Source organism: Semicossyphus pulcher, unplaced genomic scaffold, assembly GCF_022749685.1.
Source record: "Semicossyphus pulcher isolate SPU_LCO1_2020_fin unplaced genomic scaffold, fSemPul1.0.p SCAF_37, whole genome shotgun sequence".
In the NCBI taxonomy this organism is placed as follows: Eukaryota; Metazoa; Chordata; class Actinopteri; order Labriformes; family Labridae; genus Semicossyphus; species Semicossyphus pulcher.
Window position 1 is genome coordinate 886,299 of NW_027211712.1, and position 15,447 is coordinate 901,745.

The window sequence follows — 15,447 nt, forward strand, 5'->3', positions numbered from 1 at the left end:
ATCCTGTGTGATCTAATCTGAGCCCTGTTATTATGATTTCCTCCCGTCTGTTCCTTCCTTTAAAGATCTTTGTTCTGACTGACATTTGTATTTTATAATACCTCTTTCCTTTCTGGTCTTCTTCCCACCTTTTCTGCCATATCTCCATTCCTTCCTTCTTAGTCACTGCTTTTCCTTCTCCCTTTCCAAGTGGAAGTGGAACTGTTATTTCCTTTTGCAATGCCCCTTTTGCTAGATTATCAGCACACTCATTTCCTTTCAATCCCTCATGCGCTGGCACCCAACAGAACTGTAAGTATATACCAGTTCAATGAGTAAATCTTCTCTGACCGATGTTGTTGACTGTATGCTTAATGAACAAACAAGGTGTGTAATGTAGCCTATGCTTACATTTCTCTGATTTCATGTTTTTTTTGTGTGTTTCGCGTTTCTTTGTCAATTTAGGCATACGAACTCACCCAGCATGCCAGGTTGAACACCCATGTTCCAGTCCTGAGGATGTACATGGATCTGGAGCGAGACGTAAAGATTGACTTCAGGATGTCAAAGCAGGCTTTCAACAGTCCTCTGAACATTGTGCACCAGGAGAAGGATCAAGGCTGGGGACAGACAACCTATGAGGCAGACAACCAACAGGCGGCCTGGAGAGGGCGGAGGAGCTAAACCTATTTTTCAACAGGTTCACAGCCAGCAGCTGCCTCCTCCACCACAGACAACACCATCACACCCACTAACCTCCACACACCCCCACTGCCCCTGATGCTTTCACCCCCCCCCCCAGTGAGCTCTTTGGATTCTGAGCCCACACCCCTGAACTGCCCCCCCGTGAAGACATGTGCCAGCCAGCTGTCCTAAATTCTGCAACACCTCTTCAACCAGTCTGCACCAGGAGAGAATACCTGTGCTGCGGAAGGCTTCCTGCCTGGTTCCGTTGCCGAAGAAGACGACCCCATCTGACCACAAAGACTATCGATCAGTGGCTCTCACATCACATCAGAATCAGAATCAATTAACAAAGAACTAGAATAAAATTAAGTGAAAGATTTAAATAGAATAAGATAAGAAATATAAAAAGCAATACGTAAAATACAAATAGTACAAAATATGTACAACAGGTGTGATTAAAAACTGTACAGGTGTGCAGGATATTGAACAGTGCAAAGAGCTTACAGTATTAATTTAAAAACAGTTCAGCGTATAGACAACATAAGTCTAGTGTGCATTAATGTAACGCATAGTCTGAATTACAGACGAGTGTTGCAGTCGAGGTGAAATGAAAAATGTCATTTTAATCCTTTTGGATCACATCCCCGGTAATAGTGTGCATCTATCTGACAATATAGGCCAAAAAAAATACAGAAAATCCATTTCTTCGTATCTTTATATCAAAATCCGTAACTTTTTATCTTCCGGTAAAACTAAATTTCACGCATGCTTACATAAGTAAGCACCAAACAATTTCAACCAATCAATCTGCAACATTTAGCCGCAGAGCACCAAGAACGCTCGGTCAGTTAGCTAGCTACTGCGCTGTGGAGAACGTCTGTCTACGCCCACTTCTCAACGATCAAATCAAATCCCTCTAATGATATGTCCCGCCTGCACGTCCTGTTTCACTGGGAAATACGTCACGATACGGAAGCTAGATACTCTCAAAATGCCGTTTCAGCTCGACTTTAAGTGAGTGACTGAGGGGCTGGATGAGAGTCCATGTCACGTGGGGGGGTGGAGGGGGGTCGGGGCCTTGTTGACGAGGCTGTGTGATGAAGGTGCTGGAGAGGCTCAGACAGCGTGTGAAATCATCTCTGGACCTTCTGCAGTTTGCCTACCAGCCACACCTGGGGGTGGACGATGCCTTATGTACATCCTAGTAAGCATCTAAAAAGTTTTAGAAATTAGTTTCAATCCAAACTCAAGTTATTGCCATTCTTTCTTTGTTAACTTCCCTGACATCGGGGTTGAATTGGCCGTGGTTATGTTAGATATTTATTACGTCATAAATTTCCTTGAACCAATCAACAGCAGTTGTCCCGCCCTCACAGGTGCAATAACACTTCTCGGCTCGCGATCAATCTTCCTCTCTGAGTCTGAGCTAAGTCGTGTCCACATACTCTGAACATCTCTGCGCATACTTGCTGCAGTAACCTAACGATCGCCTTTTTCCCATCATGCCTGTGTGTTGTCCCCGGTGCACATCTACCATTTGAGATGACAACGTGTCATTCTTTTATTTTGTAAGTGCAGCGGACTTGGAGAAGCAGCAGTGTTTCCACCACGTACATTTAGTGAATTGTTGCAGCCGCTGCTTCAGATTTCTGTGAACTTGGAATTAAACGACCCTTTGGAGATTTCCGGTCCAAAGCGACGGTCGTCCATCCTCTCTTTATTGGGGAAGAGCACTGAAACAGTGACCGGAGTCACAGGACATCAATCACACGTGAAGTCTTGGCAACCAAATAAACAACAGCGGGACCAGTTTACTTCTAATCGCTGACATCGGCATACATGTGCAGTTCTAACACGCAGTGTAAACAATCCATGTGACTCTATCAGCCGTGCACTCAGTATCAAACTGTCAGCTCCCTGGTGATCTCCCTCCAGCGAGCTGCACAATATCATACTGAATGAGGAGATATTGTCTGTCTAACTCCGTACGTCCGGACTGTAAAGTCATTGATTGTCGCGGTTTATAAAGCTTATAAAAGGTGATGTCATTTGGTAACGATCGATTGTTTTGATCGCTACGTCATTAATAACTTCCCTCGTGCACACGCGACTCACGTGCTGTGAGAACTGACTTGCGAGAGAAAAAATGTAACTTTTGAGACTTAATGAAACAGACTGCTGATGAAGACTGTCAACACAGCAGACAGAGAGACAGTAGCGGTTTAGAGAGCACAGGTGCAGGTGTGCTGTGGGACTGAAGAAAAGTGATCAGGTTAAAGTAGTTTGTGAATTAAAACTTAATGAGGTGAAGAAGAGAGAACAATTAAAGTGTGGAAGGAAGAAATAACCATTGATAAAGAGGGTCAGTCTACATGTGACGTGCTTCTCACAGAAATCATTGATATATGAGATTAATTGAAATCAATTGATTACAAAGCCTGTAATTAATTAGATTAATTTTTTAAATCACCTGCCAGCAATAGTTTTGATATGATGTGCACATGCGCACATACCTGGGTGGTACAACAAACCCTCTACCCTGCTGCTGAAAGTGCTAGAGGAAACACTGCTTTCCGTGCCATTGTTGCGTTGACAGTTGCCATGAGAACGCGGACAGGCGGACCCCGGCAGGTGTCAATCAGCACGGGATCTGCCACGCCTACACAGTCCTGAGAAATGGTCTGAACAGCCAAATGAGCCATTTTTCAACAAAGTTTTCTCGTGGTTCTGAACATTTATTTTCACTCAGATTTTTGTGGATGCTTTATGACACACTGAGCTCTGATATCATAGATGCATTTTTGATATTTGAAGCTGAGTTTCCAGGGCCTTTAACATCAGTCTTCCCCACAGTATCATTATTGTTGTTGCTAATGTAGCTGAGCGTAAGTTCAACCAGGAAGACTGTTCATACTCATTCATTCATCAGCATCATTCATTCATGTCACATTCTCTCTCTCACGCTCTGTCCTTCCTGTCTGGTGATCAGCTGATTATGGGCGTATACTATTTAAGTACTAAACCAACCAGACGCAGCCTCAACGTCTGTCGACCAATCATCCCCCTGCTGTCAAATTTTAATCTGTTCTTCTCTCTTCCGCAGACATTTTGTCGTTTCTGCTCACTCACTGCGACCCTCCTCCACCCGTTCACCTCCAATCCATCTCATCAGTGTCCAAGTGCAGCTGCTCAGCTCATCCTGTCTTCACCATCATCACCACCGCCAGTGTCTAGACTCCATCGGGGGGTATCCTATCCTGCTCTCGGCCTCTCGACATCTTCAAGTACATGAAGACATCACAATGGAGTCTAATCGCCAAAGACTCTGCACATTTCATTCTTTCCAAACTTGTAAATAAATAATTGTTCAATCTTAATGAAGTCTCTCCTGATTGAAATGCTAATAGTCGACCTGTTGACTTCAACTGTTACAATGACTATTATCAGATCAGCCTTTATCGTCACTATGCATCTCTTGCTAATTTATTATCAGCCTTTCATCATTACTTTGCTGTTCTTGCTAATCTTTACACTTGTGTACCATTATTATTGGCATCATAACCATAAGTATGTATTACCTGTTGTTGTTGATGTAACAAGAACATATGTTGTTGTTGCTCTCTCTGCCTGTCTCTATCCTGCATCTCCTTCTATCCCACTTTTTAGCCCATCCAGTCTCTTCAGATGTTCACATGAGTCTGGTTCTGCTCGAGGTTTCTGCCTGTTAAAGGAAGTTTTTCTGCCGATGTGCCGTATGTGTGCTGCTCATGGCGATTCATGTTGGGCCTCTCTTTAAATAACATAACAAAGAGTCGGTCTAGATCTGCTCTTTTTGTAAAATGTCTTGAGATAACTCTGGTTGAAATTTGGTGCTATACAAAAAAATTTGATTGATTGAGTGATTGATGGATGAATTGGAGTGTTTGTTGTTCACTCCCTGTTTGTGAACAAAATAGTAACGTTGTTGGATCAGATCGGATCAAAGTAAATTTGGAAATCATTGTCATGCCATCATAGCACAAAAAAACTACACACAGTCCTGGCTGTGAATCACCACTGAGCTGTGTTTAACGTTTTACTCTGGAGTTACTCTTTCCATGTTGGTTTACAGTTTTTTTATGCTTCCGGGATTCCCCTGGTAAATCCGTATTTAACGTCACAATGCTATGACCTGTGGGTAATTCCCTCAGGCAAAGACTGAAACGTGGACTTACGGAAAGTCCGGGTTCAGAAAGTCTGCGAGAGAGCCCTCATGCACTTAACGATTTGACAGTGGGACAGCCCTTACCCTCGCAGACTTAGTATACACTGTAAATGTGTCTTGTTTATTTTGTTGATTTATTGTTGAATTGTTTTTAGTTTTTTAACTCTGCCTTGTAAGTGACCTTGAGTGTTTTGAAAGGTGCTTATAAATAAAATGTATCCATTATTATTAGTGGGAAGGCGCCTCAAAGTCCATGAGTCTGAGTGTGGACATCGAGATTGGGCCTTCGCAGATTGGGCCTACGCACTGAACCCATAGGGACTTTAATGACGTCAGTGAGTGACTGCGTGAGAGTTTGAGAACTGTATAAAAATGAGGAATGGGATACACTATCGTGACATCACACGTTGCCTGGAAACAAGATGTGCCATTAAATCTAATAAGAAAAAAGTCCACATCCCTCACGCACCTGATAACCTGACAGTGGGACAGCACTAAGCACTCACACACTAAGCAGGGACGCAACAAAGACTGTGAGTCCCTGAGTGTGGCGATTGGGATTGGGCCATAGAGTTTTAATGTGCTTGTTCACATAAATGGGCAGCGTCTGCCCTTTCTGACCATCACCAACCTGAACAGGTGTTCAGTCAGCAGATTTAAAAAATTTCAGATCAAACTGTGAAATGGTAAAAAATTATGACGTTAAAGAATACATTACAATACATTAAATAATAATACATACTAAAATAAAATTGCTTAGTATTTAAAAAGAACGAATTTAATGAGGAGAATGTATTTATTCTTGTTATTCTACCAGTCCGAAAAGAAATAGAGAACGCTGGCACACACTCCAGCACAGTAGGTGGCAGTAATGCACTCTATCGATGGTTGCCTTCCGACATTAAGCTGTAAGAAGAAGAAGACGACGACAACGAAGAAGAAGATATCGCGATACTTGATCAGCGCAAGTTTTTTGCCTTAGTGTGGGGTGGAGAGCAGCTAAGAGATAAAGCTAATCTGCCTTTTATGATATCCGTTTTGTTATCTTAGATTAATCCTAACATTGTTCCGTGGATCGATTTAAGAGAGCGTCCAGACTATCCCTTTCCTGTCTGCTACAGTTTCAGGTAAGAATGTAATGTTGGGTTGCAGCATTAGCTCCCGCCGTTAGCCGCTGACTGTCTTTGTGTGACCGGGATGCTAACGTTAGCTGCTGGTTAGCTTGTTGTTAGCTTAGTATCGTCACATTTTCCTCTGCTTCGACCAGGTTCATACAAACGTTTATCTGTCTACCTGTGTCAGAGAGTTTCCGAATGTCAAATCCGGGTCAAATGTTCAGCATCAGATCCCGGATTAGACCCAGATCAGACCCGATTCGGTGTCCGCGGGAAACTATTTAGAAACGGCTGCTCATTAAAACTCGTAACATGCACTTTATAATAATTTAAATACGAATGATGTTACACGAATAATCTCTCTCTCTCAATAACGGATCAATGATCAGTCAGATCACCTCCAGATGTGTCTTGTGTGATCTGATCAGATTCGTATTACAACAGGTTCTGCTGCCACAACATGATTATTGATCCAGATATTGATCACATGAGTAGAAGGAGGCGGGTCACACCTGATTGATCACTGATCAATAATTCTTGGTAACATGAAGCTGGTTTCTTACAGACGCAGTGAGGTCTATGGCGCTCAGACGAGGACTCAGGTATCTGAAGGTGGGTTGATCAATAACTTCTCAGTCAAATCAATAATAATGAATCAGTCACTGATGTAGTAATGACTGACCTGGCTCACCTGGCATGTGAAACACATCAGGGCTGTGTAGGGCTGGGCGACATGGAAAAAATCCTGTATCACGATATGGGAGTTTTCATATCTCAATAACGATATCGAGATATAGATTAACAAATCATTAGTCTGTATGAAATAAGCACGTGGTTCGTATGAAATAAGCACATGGTTCATTTTCATCCTGTGTGAATTAAATACTTGACAAATAAAAAGTACTGAGTATTTTCTTATTTTATTGAGAACAATTTCAAGTAAATTTAAGGATGAAAAACAAATTGAATATAGCCCCAGCCATCAATATGAAAATGTAATGTATTGATCTCTGACAGCAATATTAATATCTCTTCCTCTAGAGAATGTCAAAGGCAAAGGAAAGGAAAGTAACACTTCCGGTGTGCTTTTTCAAAGTAAAAGCCCGATCTAGCATTCTGACTCCCCTCATTTGTTCACAATGCTTTTATTTTGAAATGTTTCCGGATCAGCTGTTTAGTTGTTTTTTTTAACTTTATTATTTACATTTTTTAGGAAGTTGTTTGGTCGATAAAGTCACTCACAAGGCTTTTTATTGGGGCTCCTGCTTAATTTTTCTTTGAAATAAAACGTAGTCATAAGTTTCATGTAGGCCTGAACCTAAATTATGTTTGTAAAACATGAATTAATAACAACGGACGTAACTCTAGTGCGATCTCTCTCTCTCTCCCACCCTTGCTCTCTCTCTCCGTCTCTCCGTCTCAGCTCATACGGTGACTTTTGCTGTGTGTTAATTAAGATCCCGTTTCTAATGACAATCAGATCTTTTTCTGTTAAGACCAACCCCTGAAACTACCCCTGGATATGGCAAACAGCCAGGTAAAGTGAAGTGAGTGATGAATGTATACGTTTTATTTACGTTTATTAATTATTATTTACAGTTGAGCCGAAGCCTCTTCATTCTTTCCTGTATATAATAAATGTAAATGACACTTATAAAGCGAACTTATTCAAATAGTCTATGGCCTTTGTTAAGGTGAAACTCGTGTAGAAAGACAGGGCTGGCAGGATCAGCCCAGCTGAATCCGCAACAGACACACAGTTGACATGCACCCAGTCGTCACGCTCAATTGCCATAAAACGGATCAGCTGCTGGATTTGCGACATCACGATAGAGACAAAATAGACAAACGCATACGAAAGACTTTTTCATATCGTTTTGACAAGATGTACCGTCATCTCGCCCAGCCTTAACTCTGTGGTTTTGCCATCACATAATCAAGGTTTAATATTTTGTGTGTGTGTGTGTGCCAGGTGTGTGAGGTGCAGACGTCTCAGAGTGATGTTGGGCCGCACGTCGCTAAAGGAGGAGCTGCAAAGGTAACTCTGCGCTCTGATTGGCTGCAATAAGTATCATACGTTCTGTTATGTTGGAGTTGCATTGTGGGGGCCACAGGTGTGTTGATGATGTCATAAATATGAGTGTGTGTCTCAGGAGCTGTACGATAATGGGTATGGCGAGCAGATGATGGAGGACGAAGATGCCAGAACGAACTTGATCGTGAACTACTTGCCGCAGAGCATGAGCCAGGACGAGCTGCGCAGCCTGTTCAGCAGCGTGGGAGACGTCGAGTCAGCCAAACTGATCCGCGACAAAGTAGCAGGTAAAAATACTGCAGTAATGCTGTTATACTAACACAGTACTCTGCTGTACTATTGTAGGAATACTGCAGTTTTAATGAAGGAATACTTCAATACCAATGCACATCGAGTCCACCAAACTCATCAGAGGTAAAATATTGCAGAACTACTGAGCACTAGGCCTGAGTGCTGCAGCACTGATTAGCAGGCACTAATACTGTAGTAATACTCTGTGTGAATGATACTCAGGTTTGTACAAATACAGAAGAAGTTTTGTTCTGATATTTTCAATTGTAGTACTAATACTGCAAGTGAGAAATACAAAGCTTACGTCATAGTAGTGCTTTATAGTATATGCTGTAGGGCTGTCACTTTTCTATTGAAATTCGATATATCGTTCGAACCTGGTGAAAAATTAGTAGTTCCAACTATAATGATGTTGATGATAGTTCCAAATCTAAATGAACCCTAACCCTAATGAAGCACAGCAGTTATCGCATGCCCACGAACAACTTAGAAATCTGCTGTCCAGAGTCCCAGAATGCATCACGTTTCAAGTACTGTGCCTTGTATTCCAACAGATGGCGATAATACGCTGCCTGCTACAAACAAATGGAGAAAACTAACGAGATGTCGTTAACCTTTCCTGCTTCAGCGTCCCGACCGTAGTCAGAAAGCACAGGGGACACTTATCGTTGTTCGGCTCCAGGGCTGAAGCTGTAGCTAGCTTCATGGCTAACTCCGTCACTTTAATATGCCAGCAGCATGCAGCAAGCAAGACACGGGTTGAGTCTTGAGGGGTCGTAGGGTTCATTATGCACAAACAGCCTAAACTGTGCATTAGTTCTGTTGTTTATACAGCTACCGATCACTCTCTCCTCTTCTGCTGCTCCGGTACCCGACACTTCACGTTACTCGTGCACACACACACTTCTGTTCTCTCTCACTGTCATGCACTTAGCTCTTCCCAAAGCAGAGCTACGCTTTTAGTAGAAGACTGTGCCACAGAACTGATCATCTCACCAACACACCACAGAGACACTGTATGTACCACAACCAAAAAGTTATTGTGTGTTTGTGTGTGTGTGTGTTCGATATTATCCGAACAAATTCCATATCACGGTTTTTGGGAAAAGTGACAGCCCTAACGTGCTGTTGCAGTAGTGTTTTAATAATTGTAGTACTTTTTGCAGTATTTCCTGTGAACTCTCCTGCAGCTGTTTTTTATTTTAAAGTTTTCTGTGTTTTTATTTTCCTGACAATCAGCTGATTTTTGTCTTTATTTTTGGTTTTTTAACAGCTTAATGTTTTTCTTTAAAGGACGATTCTGTGATGTTTAACTGAATATTTTTCTTTTCTTCACTGTTGTAATATTTTAATGTTATTATTTTTCACACCAGGTTTAATTCACACGATCTGTTTAACAGGTGTTTGATGTTAAATTATTCAAATTAAAGTTAAAATTCGGTTCACTTTATATTTCATATTTTGCTTCATCCAACAGAAACAGAATTTTTTTATTTCTTTATGGTGTATTTTCTCTTGTAACGTCGCAGTGCTGCGCCTGAGATGAACAGTTGTCTTTAATGCTTGTTAATGTCAATTACATTTTGCAAATGTTTAAATTGTTTTCACCGGATTTATTTTATTTGTCAGGCTTGGAAAATGTTTGTAAACTTTAATTATTAATGTATGAAGAACTTTTTGTTCTGGACACTTCGAGAAAACTGACTGAAGTTACAGGTTCAGTTTCTGCTCTAAATTTGTCGTCAGTGAGCGGCCATTTTGTTGGTACGTGTGTGTGTGTGTGTGTGTGTGTGTGTGTATGTGTATATATATATATATATATATATATATTACACACATAATGTGTATATACAGCATATACACACACACACACACACACACACAGGCTCTTTTCTAAGCTGTCATAGAGGTGTTAATTCAATGATATTTCAGCATCAAGCTTATCATTGGTGGTGGGGCTGTACTGAGCTGCATTATATTCAGAGGTGTTTCTAATACTCTGGCCCCCTCATGTTTGTAAATATGGAGGACAAGAATTAGACACATCTCAATATAATGTAGTTCAGTACAACAGCACCTTTAACTGTGGCCTCAGTAATAAACATCATTGAATTTACACTTGTTGGATTGTTGGATTGAGCTGCATTAGATTGTACAGGTGTACCTAATGAAGTGGCCGGTGAGTGTGTGTGTGTGTATATTAGGGATGGGCACGGATATTCGATTATTCTAAATGACGTGGGTATTCGACTGTAGCTTAAGGTTGTTTTTTTTTGCCTAAAGTTCATTGTGTAAAAAGTAGAAACAAAGAAAAAAACATGCCGGGCACAGCAGCGTAACAAATTAATTATTCAAATCCCTGACACTCTGTTAGGATTTGACAGGATCACTTGGCTATTTGCAGTGTGTGTGTAATGAATACTGGACTGTGTATTTATATCTGTGGGCAATTTTAGGTGTCACAGGTGTTAGAGGTTTCTCATATATTTATCTCATAGTTCCCTTAGGGTGTGAGTGTGTGTCGGTTTCTGCGTGTATTAGAGAGAGAGCGTGCATCAGAATGAGCATGCATGATGGTGCGCTTGGTCTCTCTCTGGCCCGTGCGGGGCTCGAGCAGGAATCTCCTTGAGGTGAAGCAGGTGTTTGTTGAGGCAGCGATGAGTGTGTCAGTCAATCAATCACTCAAATTTTATTTGTATAGCGCCAAATCACAAGCTAAGTTATCTCGAGACACTTTAGGTCCAGACCGACTCTTTGTTATTTAAAGAGAGGCCCAACATGAATCACCATGAGTAGCTCTTAGCAACATTCGGCACATCGGCAGTAAAATACAGACTGCATAGAGTGAAAAACCCTTTTTTTTTGTAGTTAGGTTAACCAGATATCAATTTTTTTAATAGAATATTGGAAAATTGATATGCGTCCAATTGCCCACCCCTAATGTGTATGTGTGTTTAAAGAAACTGAACAGGAGGTCGTTAGTTTTCGTGGTTTGTTCAGAACAACTAAGTTTTCAAACACTCAACAGTTTTCTGCTCTTTTATTGTCTGTATTAGTTTGTGAATATCCAGAATGTGTGGCTTTTGTAACACAGACAGTTTTGTTATTTTATTTTGTTGTTTTCCTTTGTGTTTCTCTAGGCCACAGTTTAGGTTACGGCTTTGTTAACTTTGTTAACCCTAGTGATGCAGAGAGGGCTATCAGTACCCTCAATGGCCTGAGGCTACAGTCTAAAACTATCAAGGTAATGTGCAAAAGGTGCTCTTTGATTTTCCTGTCTCAACTGATAGATGTGTTATGTTCCCTGGACAGTAGAGGGCGCTGTCTCCTGCAAACTGTCTGATGGATGAAGGTATTTTTAAAACTCTGCTGTCATGTTTTTTTTTTGACTCCGTAAATTATTCTCAGTCTGTTTTTGACGTCGACACATTTCAACACTGAATCTGTGAATTTCTTTAGTTCAGTGTGACAGTGTGCCGAACTTTTATTTTCATAAATTTATGCTTTTGTTTTGACAAGTGCCTAAAGATCTGAGCCTGTTTGGATACTTTTATTTTGTCTTTTTTTTTGTTTTATTTTGGACACGTGGAAAACCGTTTTTTACACTTGAATATTTAAAAATATTTAAAATCTCTGGATTTTATTTAAAGACTTGATGTATCGTCACTTCTTTTATTCTGTTCAGTGTTTCTTATTTTCTTTAATTTGATTTCATTGTGGTTGTTATGGCGATGGACTGAGCACTTCCTGTTTCCTCCCTGCAGGTTTCATTTGCGCGGCCGAGTTCAGACATGATCAAAGACGCTAATCTGTACATCAGCGGGCTGCCGAGGAATCTGAGCCAACAGGACCTGGAGGACATGTTCACTCGCTTCGGTCACATCATCAATTCCAGAGTGCTGGTGGACCAGGCCTCAGGTACTGCAGTGATCACACAGTCATGTGACCAACCACAGCCCTCCAGTCCTCATAACTCACCTTTATTCTTATTGGTCAGGTCTGTCCCGGGGCGTGGCCTTCATCCGCTTCGATAAGAGGTCAGAGGCCGAAGATGCCGTTAAACACCTGAATGGCCACACCCCCCCTGGAAGCTCTGAGCCAATCACAGTCAAGTTTGCAGCTAACCCCAATCAGGCCAGGAACTCCCAGATGATGTCACAGATGTATCACGGCCAATCACGGCGTTTTGGAGGACCTGTCCATCACCAGGCCCAAAGATTCAGGTACGTTCACCTGCTGCCTTCGGACAAGAAGTATTAAACCAGAATTATTATTTTAACTTAGTGACAACTTCCTGTTTCCTGTAACCCTAGCTGCTTACCTGTAGATCAAAGTAATCAGATTACTGAGATGCAGCTGTCTGATTGGCTGCTCACCAACTATACTTCCTGTTTTGTTCCAGGTTTTCTCCAATGAGTGTGGATCACATGGGAGGTGGAGGCGGAGTTTCTGGGAACTCGTCCACCGGTTGGTGCATCTTTATCTATAATCTTGGTCAGGACGCAGACGAGGCCATCCTGTGGCAAATGTTCGGGCCGTTTGGCGCCGTCATTAATGTGAAAGTGATCCGAGACTTCAACACCAACAAGTGCAAAGGCTTCGGCTTCGTCACCATGACGAACTACGAGGAGGCCGCCATGGCGATCCACAGCCTGAACGGGTACCGACTGGGAGACAAAGTCCTGCAGGTGTCCTTCAAGACCAGCAAAGGACACAAATAAAGGGGGAGGAGGGGAACGGGAAGGAGGGAGGAACGGGGAGGAGGTGGGGAAGAGGAGCGGGAGGGAGGACCGGGGAGGAGTCGGAGGAGGGAGGCAGAGGAGGGGAGGAGGTGGGGATGAGGAGACAGTTTTTCTTTGTTGTATCTGTCCAATGAGCCGATCTGTTCTTTTCGAGAGTTTTCGAAGCTGCGTTTGTGTCGATGTGGGTTCATGTTTTTCTCCCAGCATGCTCTGCTTCATTTAAACTGATACTATGTTTCTGTGTAGTGATTTTATTTTCTCTCAGTTTGTATCTTGTTTTTAAATTGCGGCTTCAATGATGTGATGGACTGTTTATTCAGTAATAAATCTGTTCATGGAAATCTTCTGTGACTGAATCTTTGTCTTCTCGTCTCTGAGTTTCAAAAATGACATTTGTCGTGAGGAACAAACACAGGACAAACTGCCTGTTCAATCATACAGTCTGCTCGCTGCAGGAAGCTCACTACAAAGTGGAAAACTTATTTTAGCAAGGAGGCCATCTGGCTAATTTAGAGAAAGTAAAAAGTACAACGATCTACTGGTGACACATTTCAGATCTAAGAGACGGCAAACATCTCGGGGCCTCCGGTGTAGCTAGCAGTTATTCTGTCAAAGACTTCATTTTCTGTGGTTTTCATTGTTTACAGTCAAACTTGCGCCTTAAGAAGTGAGAATGGAGTTCAATTTGAGAGACATTGGCTGCTTCCCAAGTCTCTTAAATTGCATCCATGCTTCCTTCACTTGCGTCTTTCACTTGGGTTTTAGTCCCTCCCACCAGAGATGCATGGAGAAACGTGTGGAAACCAAGAGTGGAGAGAGGGAATGTTTTTTAAGAGACATGAGACGTCCTTTCCGATGAAGCGTCACGTGCTGCGACGTCCGTTTGTGATGATCACGTCAGCTGATCACCGCTGGATCAGCTGTCAGTCTGCTTTAACAGCTGTTTGTGTCTGCACACATGTGCTCTGTATTCATTCTAATGAAACACACAGTAACAGTGTTTCCTCTCTGTAACCTGTTACCTGTGTAACAAACACCTGCACATGAAGAACAGGCTGCAGTCTGTGTTCCTGCTGCAGAGCCAGACGGACATTTCTTACAGCACTGTGTCTTTATATTATTTGTTCATTATTTACATTTGTGATCACTGATCATCTGATCTGAATTAATTATTTAATCAGCCCAAATACTGTCTGTTCATGAACTATGAACATTATTGATTAGGCTCAAAGTTTCAGGATAAATAGAAATCAGGTCAAGCTGATCAAACCCAACCTCACTGATGATCACGCTCACACGTATTGTTACCTGCTGACAGAGAGACTCTCCTGCTCCCTCTGAATTCATTCATTCATCTGTAATAAAAGTTAGCAGGGAAATAACTGATCATGACGAGAGGTATTTTTTTAGATTAAATTAAACAGAAATGAAATGAATCTGTTTTTGCTGCTTTTGATTTTTAGATCAACTTATTTTTACTCAGATGTTGACTCAGAAAACAAATCAAATCTGCCGTTATTCACTGCATTCACTTTACTGCTCTCAAGACATCTTATAGAACTCAGAAAAAAACAAGGGTATTGAAAAGAAGAAATGAGATCAAATAATAAAAAAAAGACATCAGCATTATTCATTTGTTTGTCTCCCTCTCTATCAGCAGTTTTTCACTGAGTCATTTTCAAAAAAGTTTTATCACAGACATCAAAAGGTCATTTTTTATGACATCGTCGTCTAGCAAAATAACATTTTAAATGTGATCAATCTGGTGAAAATGTGCAAATATTTTAACCATAAGCAGTTTACCTTGTGATTACAGGGAAAAGTAAAAAAAAAAATTGCACTCTGCTCTTAATTTGGTGGAGTGAGATTCTTGGCATCATTTCTTGGCTGCAGGTTCATCCATGTTTGTGGTCAGGTTCTGAGCTGTGGACACTCTCAGGATGGAGTGAAGGTGTGCACCAGTTGCTTACACAGGTATGTGCTTCCAAACATGCAGAGCATTCTAGCAGCTTGTAGGCAGAGTTTGGGGCATCCTTTCAGAGTTCTATCAGCTCCACTTGCATGTTTACAGGTGCTCTTTCCACGTCAGTTACACTCGTATTACTGAAAAGTTCAAATTTAAATTTATGAGCTCCAAATTAGGCAAATCGCCACGTGAACTCTGCCAGGTCCGCTCAGTTTATCAGCAAAATGCGCTGTTAGGAACACAGCAGTGGAGACCTGGTTTGTCATTGTCTGGCAACATTAAAAGTGACCAAACTTTCCTTGCTGCACCTGAGTCTCCCACAGGGAATACTGTCCCTGAAGCTTGGGGTTTAGCGAAGTGAAAGCTTCATTACATCGCACAGAAATGCCATCTCACACAACCAGTGCTCGAAGGTCTTGATTGACTTC

The 15,447-nt window shown here is 41.7% G+C and overlaps 1 protein-coding gene across 2 annotated transcripts; it reads left to right on the forward strand.

The window, feature by feature from the left end:
* The first annotated feature begins 5,844 nt into the window (after positions 1 to 5,844).
* LOC138606753 (ELAV-like protein 1) lies at positions 5,845 to 13,045 on the forward strand. Of its 2 annotated transcripts, XM_069679183.1 has the most exons (8): positions 5,845 to 5,997; positions 6,551 to 6,597; positions 7,958 to 8,023; positions 8,139 to 8,307; positions 11,452 to 11,555; positions 12,076 to 12,229; positions 12,309 to 12,534; positions 12,714 to 13,045. In XM_069679183.1, the coding sequence occupies exons 2-8, from the start codon at positions 6,565 to 6,567 to the stop codon at positions 13,030 to 13,032; spliced, it is 1,071 nt and encodes a 356-aa protein (XP_069535284.1). In that variant the 5' UTR covers positions 5,845 to 5,997; positions 6,551 to 6,564; the 3' UTR covers positions 13,033 to 13,045. The 2 variants fall into 2 exon arrangements, with proteins under 2 accessions (XP_069535284.1, XP_069535285.1); XM_069679184.1 differs by lacking the exons at positions 5,845 to 5,997; positions 6,551 to 6,597; positions 7,958 to 8,023; positions 11,452 to 11,555 and having other exon boundaries at positions 8,221 to 8,307.
* Positions 13,046 to 15,447: the final 2,402 nt, after the last annotated feature.